General features: G+C 35.7%; 1 protein-coding gene across 2 annotated transcripts in view; it reads left to right on the forward strand.

The window, feature by feature from the left end:
- The window catches only part of GTF2B (general transcription factor IIB), a 31,011-nt gene extending 18,602 nt beyond the window's left edge, over positions 1-12,409 (forward strand). For both annotated transcript variants that reach the window (NM_001046142.2, XM_005204285.5), the window contains 5 exon segments: positions 5,176-5,309; positions 7,491-7,637; positions 7,979-8,108; positions 9,240-9,521; positions 11,991-12,409. In NM_001046142.2, coding sequence (NP_001039607.1) covers positions 5,176-5,309; positions 7,491-7,637; positions 7,979-8,108; positions 9,240-9,521; positions 11,991-12,124 — 827 coding nt within the window. In that variant the 3' untranslated portion in view covers positions 12,125-12,409.
- The last annotated feature ends 2,572 nt before the right edge of the window (positions 12,410-14,981 follow it).

Consider the following 14,981-nt stretch of genomic DNA (forward strand, 5'->3'; position numbering starts at 1 on the left):
GAATTTTGGAAAGTGGTAAAGACAGGATAGCCATTATGGTACTATTTGAAGATGCAGGTGAATATGATCAAGTATTAAAGGTACAAGAAAACTTTACATTGCTCACAGAAGACCTTAGGGTTGCAAAATCAAGACTCCTGTGCACCACTGGGGAATGTATCCTTAACATTTAAAAAGTTTTATTAACAGAAATTTGTATGCAGCTAACCAGTAAAAATGTTACCTTGAAGGGACCTACAATTTTACTGATGAATTACTTCTCTGTGACAAATGCTAATACAGTGAAGTTAACTCTCAGTCCGGTTTGTCTTGTGACACAGAAGGAAGTCATAGAACAATCTTTTAAAAATTATACATAAATCCACAAAAATACAGAGCTTGAGTTTTATTTGCTGATTGTCAAATTTATTTGCTGATTTTATTTGCTGAGTACCAGTGACCACTCACTGATACTTCTTGGGCCACATGGTACAGTTTTATTTCCCCGCTCGCTCTGAATTTAAACATCCCATGGCTGGCTTTGGCTGTGGCTGGTGGCCTGTGAGTAGAAATGTTACTATTGGAAACGATTAAGTCCGTGCATAATTCATTCCCCGGCCATGATGACTGGCTTGCCTCAAGAAGTAGCAATTCCATCATCCTGAGTAAGGACTGCATAGAAAGCAGTTCTGTCCCCTGCTATACACAGGTAATATGAATAAGAAAGAAATCTTTGTTTTAAGCCACCTAACTGCTGAATCTGTTTATTATCTCCAAATAATTTAGTTTCGCGAAAGTACTAGAAGAATAATGGCCTGCAATGTGCTATGTAAGAAGATAATATGTAATAAATACTGTAGTCTACTGAGATGATAGACATTTAATAAGCACAACACTTTTTCCTCATTTAAGATGCTCTGAGGTAGAGTACAATGATGCTTGATGCTTTAACGGAAGACTTTCAGTTCACCTGTCACTTTCATGCATAATGTCAAAGTATTGGGGACATTTTTGTGTTAAAGGCATTGTTTTGAAGGTTCTGACAAGTGCTTTAGATACAAATTATAAATGGGAGTTAAGCATTGGAAAGGGAACAATTCCTTGCCATTGATGGGACTCTATGTCTGGATTGTTTAGATCATTTTTTAAAAATTAAGTCTATTAAAAGTAGCTGAATATAGGCATGTGAAATACAATAGCAATTTCTAGTTAGAAAATGAGATTTTTAAACAATTTATTTATTTTTGGCTGTGCTGGGTCTTCATTGTTGCCTGGGCCTTCTCTGGTTGTGGAGAGCAAGGGCTGCGCTCTAGTTGCAGTGAGCATGCTTCTCATTGGAGCACGAGCTCCAGGGTGCTTGGGCTTCTGTTGCTGCGGCATGTGGGCTCAATCGTTGCAGCTCCTGGGTTCTGGAGCAGAGGCTCAGTAGTTGTGGTGCACAAATCATAAGGTAGGTGTGTGCCAAAGTAGTTGAACAGTTTTAAACTAGTGTGAATGATTTTGGCAGTTACTCTCAATTTCTTCCTGAAAAAAGAGAGATGAAACTCATTCCTTTAGAATATAGTAAAATATCTTCCTTGATACTCTTTAGACACCTTTCTGATAACATGGATTGAGAACTGTGCATGTGTGTATACTATTGAATCTCTTTACCTTTTTGGATGGGAAACTTGATCAGAGTGTGAAGAGATCACACAATATAGATGGAGGGAGGAATAGTGGTATTATATATAGTGTAGTAGTGCTGTGATACAGACTTTTTATCTGATGTTGATTTTATAAAAATCAGGGTGTGGTTTAAAAAGGAACTGTTAAAAGTTGGCATGTTTCTCTGTTGGTAGAACAGAGGGCTATGTAAGGTTGTATGTTATGCACGTATGTGCTAATTGTTGGGCTTCTGCATGTCAAAGGTTGACCATACCTAAACAGTATGGCTGCCTTGTACACTTATTCCTTGAAAAGATTCTGTAATGCAGTTTCTTTCCAGAGCAACTTTTAAAAATGCTACCGCATTTAGATGTTCTTCAAGAAAATCTTTTATGTGTTCTGACTTTTTTTCTGAATGATCTGCTGTATTTCTTATTACTCATGCACATAATCTGATGGTCTAGTTGTAGTTTCATGATGTGCTATTTGAGTTATTTTGGAAATTTTATTTTCTATAAATACTATGTTTTGAGCAGTAAAGTATAAAAAGAGGGAATGACTCTGAGCACAAACTACAGATTGTTGAATGAGTCATGTAGACCATTCCCACGTATGTGGAAAAATTACATCACTACCCAGTTCTGGGCTTTCTATTTATACTATCCTAGGCCAACTTTTTTTTTTTCCCCCTCCTAATCCAATTTGTCTTTTTTGAGGCAGTAAAAGCAAGTACAAAAGAAACTCATGGTAAGTTAATTTTGGGTCAAAAGGAAAATGCTGTGAAATGAAGCATGCTACTAGCAAACTAGTACTTTATCTTTAGTGTTCCAGAGAGACTGAAAAGACGCTAGTAAGATAAGGAAGGTATTCTCTTCTTACATCCATTGTGTAAATTAAAGTGTTAAAAGTTAATGATGGCATTTGATTTTTTTCACTTAAATTTTTAAGTAACTCTGGATTTGAAGGCTGCAGTAGTTATTTGTTGTGTGTTTTTATTTTACTGACTAGGAAAGTTAGATTCGCTTTTCTCCCTTTGAAAACAGGAAGAATGGAGACATGGCAACACTTTGATGAGTGGATACTATTGAAAGGGCTGAACTTTGTCTAAAAGTTTTGTTTTGGTGTTTTGATTAGAAATTTAGTGAAAAGAGCTTGTAATGGACTAGACACTATAATTTTAATCTCACAAAAAAACATATGTATACAGATGAATGGAAAAGAAAATATATACCACAGTATTGACAGTGGCTATCTTTGGGTGTTGGGAATACAGGTAATTTTATTTTGCTTATATAACTATTTCTTGTAAGCAGTTACTCTTCTGTAAAAAGGAACAAAAATCAGTCTCTTTAGAGTAGTCTCTCTAAGACAGGGCCTTGCTTAGTATTGTAGTAAAACTCTGCACAATTACACATTTTACATTAATGTCATTTAAGTTTTAAAACTCAATTTAATTAATTAGAATTGCTTCTCATGTTTAGTGATGTTTGTTCTTATGAGGAGGAAGCAGAGAAATGCATCTTGACCATCCTATTCATGTAACTTTTTCTCCTTATTTTGGGCCACCTGCTGAATCTCTGATCCACAGAAGTTGCCTTACCTGATCTCCTTGCTTCTGCTTTCCTTGGCCATTTTCACTTCCTAAGGTGTGGCAAGTGGTGTTCCTAACTCTATCCCACTTGCCTTGTGACATGGACACGTGATAGTCCAAGTGAGATCTGGTTATTCCCAAGTGATTTGAGTATTCAAAGAAGAAAACATCTTCTCAAAATCATCAGGAATGATTCTGTTATGTATTTACTTATTTTCTAAAATAAAACCCTAAGGGCAGATCACTCTACTCTGTTAACAAGCATTTTAGTTTACCGTATATAGAAAGTGCAGCAGTCTGCGTTGAGTTCCTTCCTTCTGTTTTCTCCCCACCTCCTTTGCTGTCCTACTGCTGCTACTGCTAAGTCACTTCAGTCGTGTCCCACTCTGTGTGACCCCATAGACGGCAGTCCACCAGGCTCCCTCGTCCCTGGGATTCTCCAGGCAAGAACACTGGAGTGGGTTGCCATTTCCTTCTCCAATGCATCAAAGTGAAAAGTGAAAGTGAAGTCGCTCAGTCGTGTCCGACCCTCAGCGACCCCATGGATTGCAGCCTACCAGGTTCCTCCATCCATGGGACTTGCCAGGCAGGAGTACTGCAGTGGGGTGCCATTGCTGTCCTACATACCAGATACTGCAGCAGAGCACTCTAATGCAGGTTAATGTTTTATAACTGGTGCTCTTCTTATTCAGAATTAATATCAAACTGTCAGAATGTCATCTTATTTTTATAGCATTAAATAGCTAATAGAAGCAACTTACTTTGAACTGGTTTTTAAGCACTTCATATGGATTGAAAATGTATTACTTAATTTAAAATAAGGTAATTGGGGAAATTTAAAGCTGAATCATTGCACTACTACAGAAATGAGGAAGTTTGCCCAAGGCTAAGCAGCAACTGATAAGAGTCCATAATTTTAACCATTATATTAATTGGCTGTCAATACCAACTTTTTTTTAACTACTGAGATAACTTATTTCTTCCATTCCTTTCTGTTTGCTATATATAGCCACAGATGAAAATGGTCTGGTTCCTGCTTTTAATTTTATCACATTGGTGGAAAAGCTAATGTTTTATAAATGCAGTATAGAACAGATTCTGGAATCCCATTTGCATTTCAGTTTTAGTTGTGTGATGTTAGGCAAATTAATTTTATTTCTAATAAAATAAAAGTGATATCTATTTTTATAAAGCTTTAAGGATTGAAAAATAACATTTACAAAGGGCACAGTGACTAGCATATGCAGGTATTATTGTTAACGCTTGTCTCTGGTAGAGGTATTTACCAGCCATTGAGCATTCCCCTCAAAGCAGTAATCTACACCAAATCTACCCGTCTGGTTTCTTGGCATGGCGTTTTTAGCCACTGCTTTTTTGTGTAAAAAGAAAAGTTTACCTACCTTTCTGCTTACTGATTCTAGGCTTAAGTTTATTCTGTATGAATTATTTGACCCCCAAATATTTTCAGTATTTTCAGATAGTTACTAAAGTATCCTCTTAGGCTTAGTTCTTTGCAGAGCATTGCCCATAAAAACTTTGTAATTTCTTTAAACTGTGTATTAATAACATCATGAACAGTGTTTTTTGGTTTTTATTTCTGTGCCTGTTGCACGTTTTGTTCAAATCTTGATTCTTTTTTTTTTTTTCAAATCTTGATTCTTCATTGTTACTTTATCTTTTTACCACATTGCTTAACTTTATTTTTGTCTTTATTTTGTCTACTTCTTTATTCCAGGAGTTAAAATACAACTAATCATAGCGTAATGTTTAAAGAGGGTTATTATAGAACTGTCACAATAGGAATACTTTAAGATAAATATCTGAGACAAGATACTTAAGCTGAAGCCTGATGTTCGTGTTGAGATTTTCTGGGAATAAAAGAGCTAAGTTGGGCATTAGGCTGTGTTAAATAAATCCTATCTTGATGAGACAATTCAGATTTCCATTTATATTCTCAGGTGACCGAGTTATCGATGTAGGATCTGAGTGGAGAACTTTCAGCAATGATAAAGCAACAAAAGATCCATCTCGAGTTGGAGATTCTCAGAATCCTCTTCTGAGTGATGGAGATTTGTCTACTATGATTGGCAAGGTAATAAATCCATTGGGCAGGAAATGCCAGGTGCAGACTGACCAAAGACCTGGAGTTGGAAACTTTGCAAAATTATCAGTCACTGTTCCCAGTGAGGAATCTCTGTCTGAGAGTAAGATCAGCAGTAAGACTACTGGTAATGATGGTTGCCTTATTTATTTCTTCTGTCTTAAATGGGAAACTAATACATTGAAGTTACAGACTCTCTATCTCAGGCCCTTGTTTTAACGAAGCAGTTTTGCCCCCAAAATTTGAGTGTTGTAGGCTCTTTGAGTTCATATTAAAATGCTCCTTGAATATTAGTAATCTTTTCTCTTTTCCCTCAAGACCACTAAGATAAATTGGATCGCTGTATAATAGACTATTTGCTAATAGTGGTGAATTTATGACTCTCCTAAGCTTTACTTTTCTCATCAGTAAAGTGAGAATACTGCAACCTTAGAGACATTTTGAGGGTTACATGGAAATATGTATAAAGTATCTATACACATGTAGTGTATATAATGTGTTCAGTAAATGGTACCTGCTGCTGTTATATAGAAGCAGTAGCATAATCTTCCTGGCAGCCTGGCTGGCTTTTGCTCTGCTATCTAAATTGGAAGTAATAGTGGCATTATTTCAAAGAACTCATCCAGGAAGCATATGCTATTTTAGGACTTAATTTATACTACTGCATAGTCCATTTTTAAGAAATTAGGCAAAAGCAGGTCATATTTTCATGCCCTATAATTTACATACTAAGTTTGAAAAACATGGTGTGGCTAAGTTAAAAAGTTGACAATATTCAAGAGTATTTTAAAGTAGGTAGTTTCTGCATATGGCTGGAAAAATTACTAAGAACGTTTATAAACTTCAAGATTGCAACTAATTAATACTGTTACTTTTTTTAATGTTTACGTTTTTCCAGTAGGAGATACATGATTCAAAAACATGTAAAAAGAACAGTAGTTTTCCTCACTCTTGACCCCTAAACTCTGTTTCTACCGCAGTCCCTTTTCCCTATCAGAAACAGGTAACCACTGCTACTGGGTTCTTCTGATTCCTTTGACAATTATTTATGTGTTTGTGGCAAAGAAATTTTTTAAGATGCTACATTTGTCATATGTTAAGTTTCTGTATGTATCTGGGAATATTTCTGGACTTCCTATCCTTTATCTTAACCTGGTCTAGTTGTCTAAGGACACACTATGCTATTCTAGTATTTGGGAGCATTAATCTTGTTTTATAACCTTTTCAGCATTTTCTTCACTGGTCTTTTCCATTTAATGTTAGGATAACTTTGTTTATTAAAAAAAAAAAAAAAACTTGGTAATTATTTTCACTGGTTAGATTTATTTTCAAATTGGCTCAGGGAAAACTGACTTCTTAATGAAAAATCTTATCCAGAAATATAGTATGTATTTCCTTAGGTCATATCTATCCTTCAGTGGGTGTTTTAAAGTTTTCTTTCTAAGTTAATCTAGGTATTTTGCTTTTTTTGTTGCTGTTGTAATTGCAGGTTTTTCTTGTATGTTCTGATTGATTACATGTATGTAGGCTATTGACTTTCGTTTGTTAATTTTGACCTTGCCACTCTGATGAATTCATTACAGTTTGAGTGATTTTCTTGAATAATTCTAGGTATATACAAAGATATTATCTGAAGATTATCAGTTTGGTCTCAGATTTGTACTTCTCATCTCTTTCCTGCTGAATTTTAATATAATTATACTAATATAATTGCTATATAATTACATTTTATAGTTATGTTATATTAGCTAGTTTTTCTAGTACAGTGTTAGAAAATGGTAGTGACAGGAGGCATTTTTGTCTTCTGACTTTTAGTGGTAATGCTGCTAATGTTTCTCCATTAATCAGTGTGCTGGGGCTGGACTTGGGAGATTTGTTTGCTTACCTTTTTAAGCACCTTTTGGAGATAATTGTGATTTTTCTCCTAGGTCTGTGAAGTTTCATGGTTTATGTTATTAATTCTATAATAATATTTTTCATTTCAAGTATTTGCTAGAAAAACTCTTTAAAACCACCTTAACCTGGTATTTTTTCTTTTGAGGAATAGAGGTTGCTCAGGGTAGATTTCTTGGGTAATATGGAGTCAGATTGTGCAAGTTGTTTTCTTAGAATAATTGTTCATTCAGGTTTTCAGATTTTTTTTTGCATAAGTTATAAAACTTTGTTTTATAGGGTACAGGAGCTGCAAGTTTTGATGAATTTGGTAATTCTAAGTACCAGAATAGGAGAACCATGAGCAGTTCTGATCGGGCAATGATGAATGCATTTAAAGAAATCACTACCATGGCAGACAGAATCAACCTCCCTCGAAATATAGTTGTAAGTTCTTGTCTATATTCTGTAAACTGTGCTGGCTTTGACTTAGCATAATTTTAGTGAACACATGAAATTTTGCTATTATGGTTAATTAAATGGCCTAGAATTAATTAAACTTAGTTTCTCTGCTTTGAGGACTTCCCCTCATGGCTCAGCTGGTAAAGAATCCACCTGCAAGGCAGGAGACCTGAGTTCGATCCCTAGGTTGGGAAGATGTGCTGGAGAAGGGAAAGGCTACCCACTCCAGTATTCCGGCCTCGAGAATTCCATGGACTATATATAGTCCATGGGGTCGCAAAGAATCAGACACGAGTGAGCGACTTTCACTTTTCTCTGCTTTGAAGGATCGAACAAATAACCTATTCAAGCAAGTGTATGAACAGAAGAGCCTAAAGGGGAGAGCCAATGATGCCATAGCTTCTGCTTGTCTTTATATTGCCTGCAGACAGGAAGGGGTTCCTAGAACATTTAAAGGTAAGTTTTTAATTGTTTAGATATAAATGTTAATCTATTTCATATTAAAGTGACAGGCCAAAGTCAAGCAGCTTGGATGCTTAGTAAATTAAGCTTCCTGGTTACATACAGTAATCCACTTAAGTATCTTTCTAAACAGCACCTTATTTTGTTCCTTGACAAAAATTCTATGATCATATTGATCATGTTCTTTTCAGGCTGTTTTCCCATGTAAAGTCATGTTAGTTCATGTAAGCCCCATGTTCTTTGCTAGTAAGGTCTTCTGACTGTATTTTGTGAGCTTTGAGGCCTGGCCTCAGAATCCTTTGTTGCAAGTCTGTACACTGGATGTACAGCAAAGTTTCCACTCCCAGCAAGCACAGGTCTCTACAGGTGAGAGAGTCAAGTCTTAGAATCAATGAAATTTTTTCTCTTGAGTTAGACAGTTTTCATTTTCAGTTAGGTTGAAGGCTTTGATAGAACTAATATTTTTCATGTAGTTTTCAGTTTATGCATGAAAACATGACAGCTTATTCAGTGTTGCTGTGATACTTGTACATTTTAGCTTAAGACTATAATTACCCTTTATTCATCCAAGAATATTTTATATGTTTTCTTGTGTCAGACTGAAGAGGCAGTGGTTCTTGCAACTAAAACTAAGACTTCTGTTAAATTTATTCTTAATGTTAGTTGATATTTTAGAACAGGGTCAAATACTTAATCACATTTTGATGTATCTGTAATTGCAGGGATTACATGTATGTATGACATTGTGTAACTTGAGAGGCTTTCTTTAGTTTGAATATTTTCTTTCATTTTCTTGATACACCCCTTACAACAGATTAATACATATCAAAGACATTTTTGATTGATTGAAGAAACTTGCATGAATTGAAACTTCAGAGAAGTTAATATTTTGAAATATTAAGACCTACATTTAGCTTTTTTTTTTTAAAAAGCTTTTGTAAACATGTAAATTAATTGAGAAATTTTAAATTAGTTTTGTGAGAAGTGTCACTCAGAATTAGATTGATCTTTAAGGCAGGATAGAAGTTTGCAGTATATTACTTTTATAATAAAAAATGATAGATTTTTAAGGTGAACTACACGGCCTAGGTGGATTGATTTATTTAAACTTCTTTTGTCTTTTAGAAATATGCGCTGTATCACGAATTTCTAAGAAAGAAATTGGTCGATGTTTTAAACTTATTCTGAAAGCTTTAGAAACCAGTGTGGATTTGATTACAACTGGGGACTTCATGTCCAGGTTTTGTTCCAACCTTTGTCTTCCTAAGCAAGTACAGATGGCAGCGACTCATATAGCCCGTAAAGCTGTGGAGCTGGATTTGGTTCCTGGAAGGAGCCCGATATCTGTGGCAGCAGCTGCTATTTACATGGCCTCACAGGCATCAGCTGAGAAAAGGACCCAAAAAGGTAGGATTCTTCATCAGGAAGAGTATTGATAAAATTGTGAAGGCTGTAGTATGTGATTGTATTTCCATTTTAAGTTATGAGGCAGGTACAGGCATACCTCATTTTGTTGTACCTCACAGACACTGCATTTTTTTTTTTTTTTTTTAACAAATGGAAGATTTATGGCAATTCTGTTCGTCAGATGATGGTTAACATTTTTGGTTTTTAGTAATAAAGTATTTTTTAATTAAGGTATGTGCATTCTTTTTTTAGACAAAATTATTTTGCACACTTAATAAACTACAGTGTAAACATAATTTTTTATGATGTACTAGTAAACCAAAAAATTCATGTGTTTGGCTTTATTGCAATATTGGCTTTATTTTAGGGGTCTGGAATTGAACCTGCAGTTCTCTGAGGTGTGACAGTAAATATCCAGAGCCTGTGTTTAAGAGGTAGTTCCTTAGCATCAAAACTTAAGAAAATACAATATTTTGCTTTTAAGTGGCTCATAAATAAAAATATTTTGCAGGCATAACCCCGTGTACTTTTTTCTTCATTTTGAATTAAGTAATTTTAGTTCATATATTTTTTTTCATTTTTAGAAGTTGTTTTTATTTGTATCCCCTAAATATTTCTGGCTATTTGGAATAGTCTTGTTTTTTTCCCACCTCAAAACTTACCTTTTGAATCTTGATAGGAGGCAGCCATTCTTTGTTTCTCTGGAGCTGGCCTGAACCCTACAGATACGCACACTATAAATGTGTGCTGACCATCAGGTTTTACCTTTCTGTGAAATCTATTCCCTTTCTTCTTTTGTATGCTGTTCAGTTTCTTCATGAAAATACTGTTCAGCCTTCAGCTATTTTTTAATTTACTGTTGTAGAACTTTCAGACAGATATTAAGTGAATTTCTTTATAAGCATGTATTTGTTAATACTTCTATGATCCTCAAAAAGATTTATAAAGAAGGAGAAGCTGTGTGCTGTGCTCTGCTCAGTCACTCAGTTGTGTCTGACTCTTTGCGACCCTTTGGACTATAGCCCAGCAGGCTCCTCTGTCCATGGGATTTTTCAGGGGAGAATAGTGGAGTGGGTTGCCATTTTCTCCTCCAGCACAACACACGGCATTCAGTAATTAATTACTTCTGTGATCCTCAAAAAGTTTTGTAAAGAAAAAGGAGCAGTCCTAAATTTAAAAGTGAGGTAGTGAAATTACTTGCTGCAATAACTTAATACCCTATTCAGAATAGCCTTTTACCTCAGCTTACGCTGTATGTTCCTATGTTAATAAAAGTAATAAATTAGATAGAAGAATGATTAGGCAGAAGAAGCCAGCCATTAGTTATTTAAATGTGCCATTATCCATTCCCTTTGGGCTCCACTTGCATTTTTCAAGAAAATTTTGAGTCGTCTTAGAAAATTGAGAAGTTGTGGCTGGACAGATTGTCCTTACCCTCATTCCTATTAACAGTTGTAAAGTTTATTCTAATCTTCTTGACACTTTGTGTTTCACATGAAGGGTTTTCTTGAAATATAAGGTCCTTTCTTTCCCTGCCCAGCAGCTAGTTGATATACAAATAGTTTATATAAATTGGTATTTATGTCCAGAAAAATATAATGTAACATAAGGTAAGGAAATTTAATATTATTTATTGATGGCCACATCCACACTTTGAAGCCATAAAATCTCACTAGTTTGAACTGGAAAAGATAAAATTCTGAAAAGATAAAATGAGGTTGTATTAAAGGATGTGTTTTAAAAATCTATTTTAAGTATAACTAACCAAATAATTGTCATGTGGCAGTCCTTTGGGACTTCATTTAAAAAAAGAAAAAAGTGACACTTGAGTTTGAATGGTAAATGCACATTCTTGGATTCCTTAATAGACTATAGAAATAACTCAAATGAGCTCAATATATATGCTCCAGTATGTGTATAATAGTGAAAACCATCTACATCATGCTGTAATATATAGCTATTTGATCTCAGATGTGTTAAATAGAAAAAAGTTTGGAGAAGAATATTTATAGTGTGATCCCATTTGGTTTTAACCTTATAAGAACCTCTTAACAGAGGTTTGCTAGGGGAGATGTAGGGGAACTTTAAAACACAGAAATAATAAAGTGAATTTCTTTATAAGAATGTATTCGTGGATTACTTCTGTGATCCTCAAAAAAATTTATTGTGAAGAAGTCAGTTCTAAATATAGGAAGCAATATAATAGTTACCACACATTCTGCTATGCCCTGAACTGTTCAGATGTTTTACATATAGTAAACTTTTTAATGTTAATACAACAACCCTTTGAGATAATAGATATTGAGACCATTATTGTTACTGTAGCCCTACTTTCTACTTTTTAACTGTTAAAAAGTATTTTTGTTTTTTCACTTAGACATTTTATACTACCAGGTCCCAAAATTAGAACGCAGGTGGAAGGGAGGTAGGATGGAAGTTATACTTAATACTTTGATTTTTGTCTTTTAGAGATTGGAGATATTGCTGGTGTTGCTGATGTTACAATCAGGCAGTCGTACAGACTAATCTATCCTCGGGCCCCAGATCTGTTTCCTACAGACTTCAAGTTTGACACCCCTGTGGACAAATTACCACAGCTATAAGTTGAGGAAGCTAATGTGAAATTCCTGTGAACACTGAACTTTGCCTGTTGTACATAGCCTATATATACCAAGTGCTGGATTGAGCCTTTAATAAGGAAAAACAAAAGACATGGTACGCATTCCAGGGCTAAATATAAATTGCTTGGCATTCTGTATGTATATACTAGTGAAACATATTTAATGATTTAAATTTCATATTAAATTTGCTTTCTTTTGTAGCAATCTAGGAAACTGTATTTTGGAAAATATTTGAAATTCTTGAATAAAATGTTTTTCAAAACTAAAGTTTTTGTTATAATTATGTTACATATGTAATTTTTTAATTTATATATATAATCACATATAATGCATATTGCAGCTAATAAAGCTGATAGAGGTCCTTGTTTTCCATTACTGTTTTCATATATATTTAATTTTCTTATTTTAATAAAGTTGTGGAAATAATAGGCTTTTGAGGAACCACTGTTGAACATATTTAGTTTGCAGTTTGAAAGAGGGTATGTGTGTGATTTTTTAATACTTGTGTATTAATAAGCAAGAAGTGATTAAATGGGGCCTTGAAAGGCACTGGCTTTAGAAATGTAAGAATGTGTAAGTATGTGTTTTTTCTCAGTGAGCTAGTTGAGCGAAATAATTAGTAGTAGAGCCAGATGTCAGTTTTCAGATGTTTACATTTTAGTCTATAGAATCTGCATATCTATACTTCTTTGTTATTTTTACATTTTGGATACTCATAGTCTAAAACAGTATTTAAAATGGAAACTATTGGGCCTAAGGATGTCCAGGAATTTTTTTATCAAGCACCCCCCCCTCGGTGGTTGTGATGTGAAGATGTTTTGCATATCACTCTTTGACAAACACTAAGGTTTCTTGTCACGACTGAGTGACTAAACTGAACTGACTGCTAGGCAGTGTAAGCGAAGACCAACAACATTTTGCCCTTTTGCTAATTAGGTAGTTTGTACTGGGGCCTTGAATCCATGCTAAACATCTCTATAAACTGTACTGCTTCAAAATAGGTCTCATGGTTCTTACACATTTGTAAAGAGGTTAACACTAGTTTGGGCTTCCCTGGTGGCTCAGTAAAGAATCCACCTGCAGCGCAGCAGACCAGGGTTCAATCCCTGGGTAGGGAAGATCCCCTGGAGAAGGCAGTGGCTATCCACTCCACTGTTCTTGCCTGGAGAATTCCATGGACAGAGGAACCTGGTGGGCTCCAGTCCATGGGGGTCACAAAAAGACACGACTGAGTGACTAACACTTCACTTTTCAGTACTAACTAGATTTAAAAGACAGTCTCCTGTTGTGGCCTTGGTGGGCAAATTCCAGCCCTGGTCCAGGAAGGAATTTTCCCTATTAGAAGATCAGACCTCCCCTGTCATTTCTGTTGACCATGGAAGGGAAAGGTATCAGACGATGAAGACAAATGATATTTCTCCCTTGCACAAAATGTAGGACATTGACATAGCACTACTCACAGCTGTGGGAGAATACTAGACAAATCGACAGAAGAACACTATAACCCAAATAAAGGATTGCAAGGATAGTGATGAAATGTAGACTCCAGGCACGTAGAGCCTATCTCACCCAGAGTGGGGCCTAGGAAGAAACAGAATCCTAGGTTACTCTCCCTTCCTGGGCATCACATCTCCCTTCCTGGGCACCACACATCTCCATCTTTCCAAGTGTAGATTGAGAGCAGTAGCCTCCCTCCTCTAATGCTCCACAATTTCTAGTGATTGACCACAAAACCACTGTTCAGTAATGACGTTCTACAAGCTGCAACCAGATAAATAGATCTTTTTAAAAGTTATTTTTGCAATAATCAAAGGTTAGTGCATGTGCATTACAGAAATTTAGAAAATGCATAATGAAAACACCCATGAGCCACCTGGAAATAGTCACCAGCATTTTGGTATTTAATTTCTTTCTGTTTGTTATATTTTCTTTTTAAAATAAAGCTGCAGTTTGGGTATAGTAATATTTGTTTAGTCTTTTCATTTTCTTGGCTAAAAAATGTATTCGGTCCAGTCGCTCAGTCGTGTCCGACTCTGCAACCCCATGGACTTCAGCATGCCAGGCCTCCCTGTCCATCACCAACTCCCGGAGTTTACCCAAACTCATGTCCATCATTGGTGATGCCATCCAACCATCTCATTCTCTATCATCCCCTTCCCCTCCTGCCTTCAATCTTTCCCAGCATCAGGGTGTTTTCAAATGAGTCACCTCTTTGCATCAGGTGGCCAAAGTACTGGAGTTTCAGCTTCATCATCAGTCCTTCAGTGAACACCCAGGACTGATCTCCTTTAGGATGGACTGGTTGGATCTCCCTGCAGTCCAAGAGACTCTCAAGAGTGTTCTCCAACACCACAGCTCAAAAGCATCAATTCTTCGGCTCAGCTTTCTTTATAGTCCAACTGTCACATCCATACATGACCACTGGAAATGCCATAGCTTTGACCAGACGGACCTTTGTTGGCAAAGTAATGTCTCTGCTTTTTAATATGCTGTCTAGGTTGGTCATAACTTTCTTCCAAGGAGTAAGTGTCTTTTAATTTCATGGCTGCAGTCACCATTTGCAGTGATTTTGGAGCCCCCGAAAATAAAGTCATCCACTATTTTCCCATCTATTTGCCATGAAGTGATGGGACCAGATGCCATAAGATAACTAGAAAAATGTAGGTAAGCAAAAAGAGAAGGGAACTAGCTCCTGCTACTCAGCTATATCAATAACTTGGTCTTTTTAAAAAATATATTTTAAAAAATGGATCAATGAAACTGTTGAAAGAGTAAGCTGTAGGCAGGAGGTGTATTTGCATTTTTAGAGAACAGCACTTAGAGTCTTAACCTCAAGGTG

This window comes from Bos taurus, chromosome 3 (assembly GCF_002263795.3).
Source record: "Bos taurus isolate L1 Dominette 01449 registration number 42190680 breed Hereford chromosome 3, ARS-UCD2.0, whole genome shotgun sequence".
Taxonomy (NCBI): Eukaryota; Metazoa; Chordata; class Mammalia; order Artiodactyla; family Bovidae; genus Bos; species Bos taurus.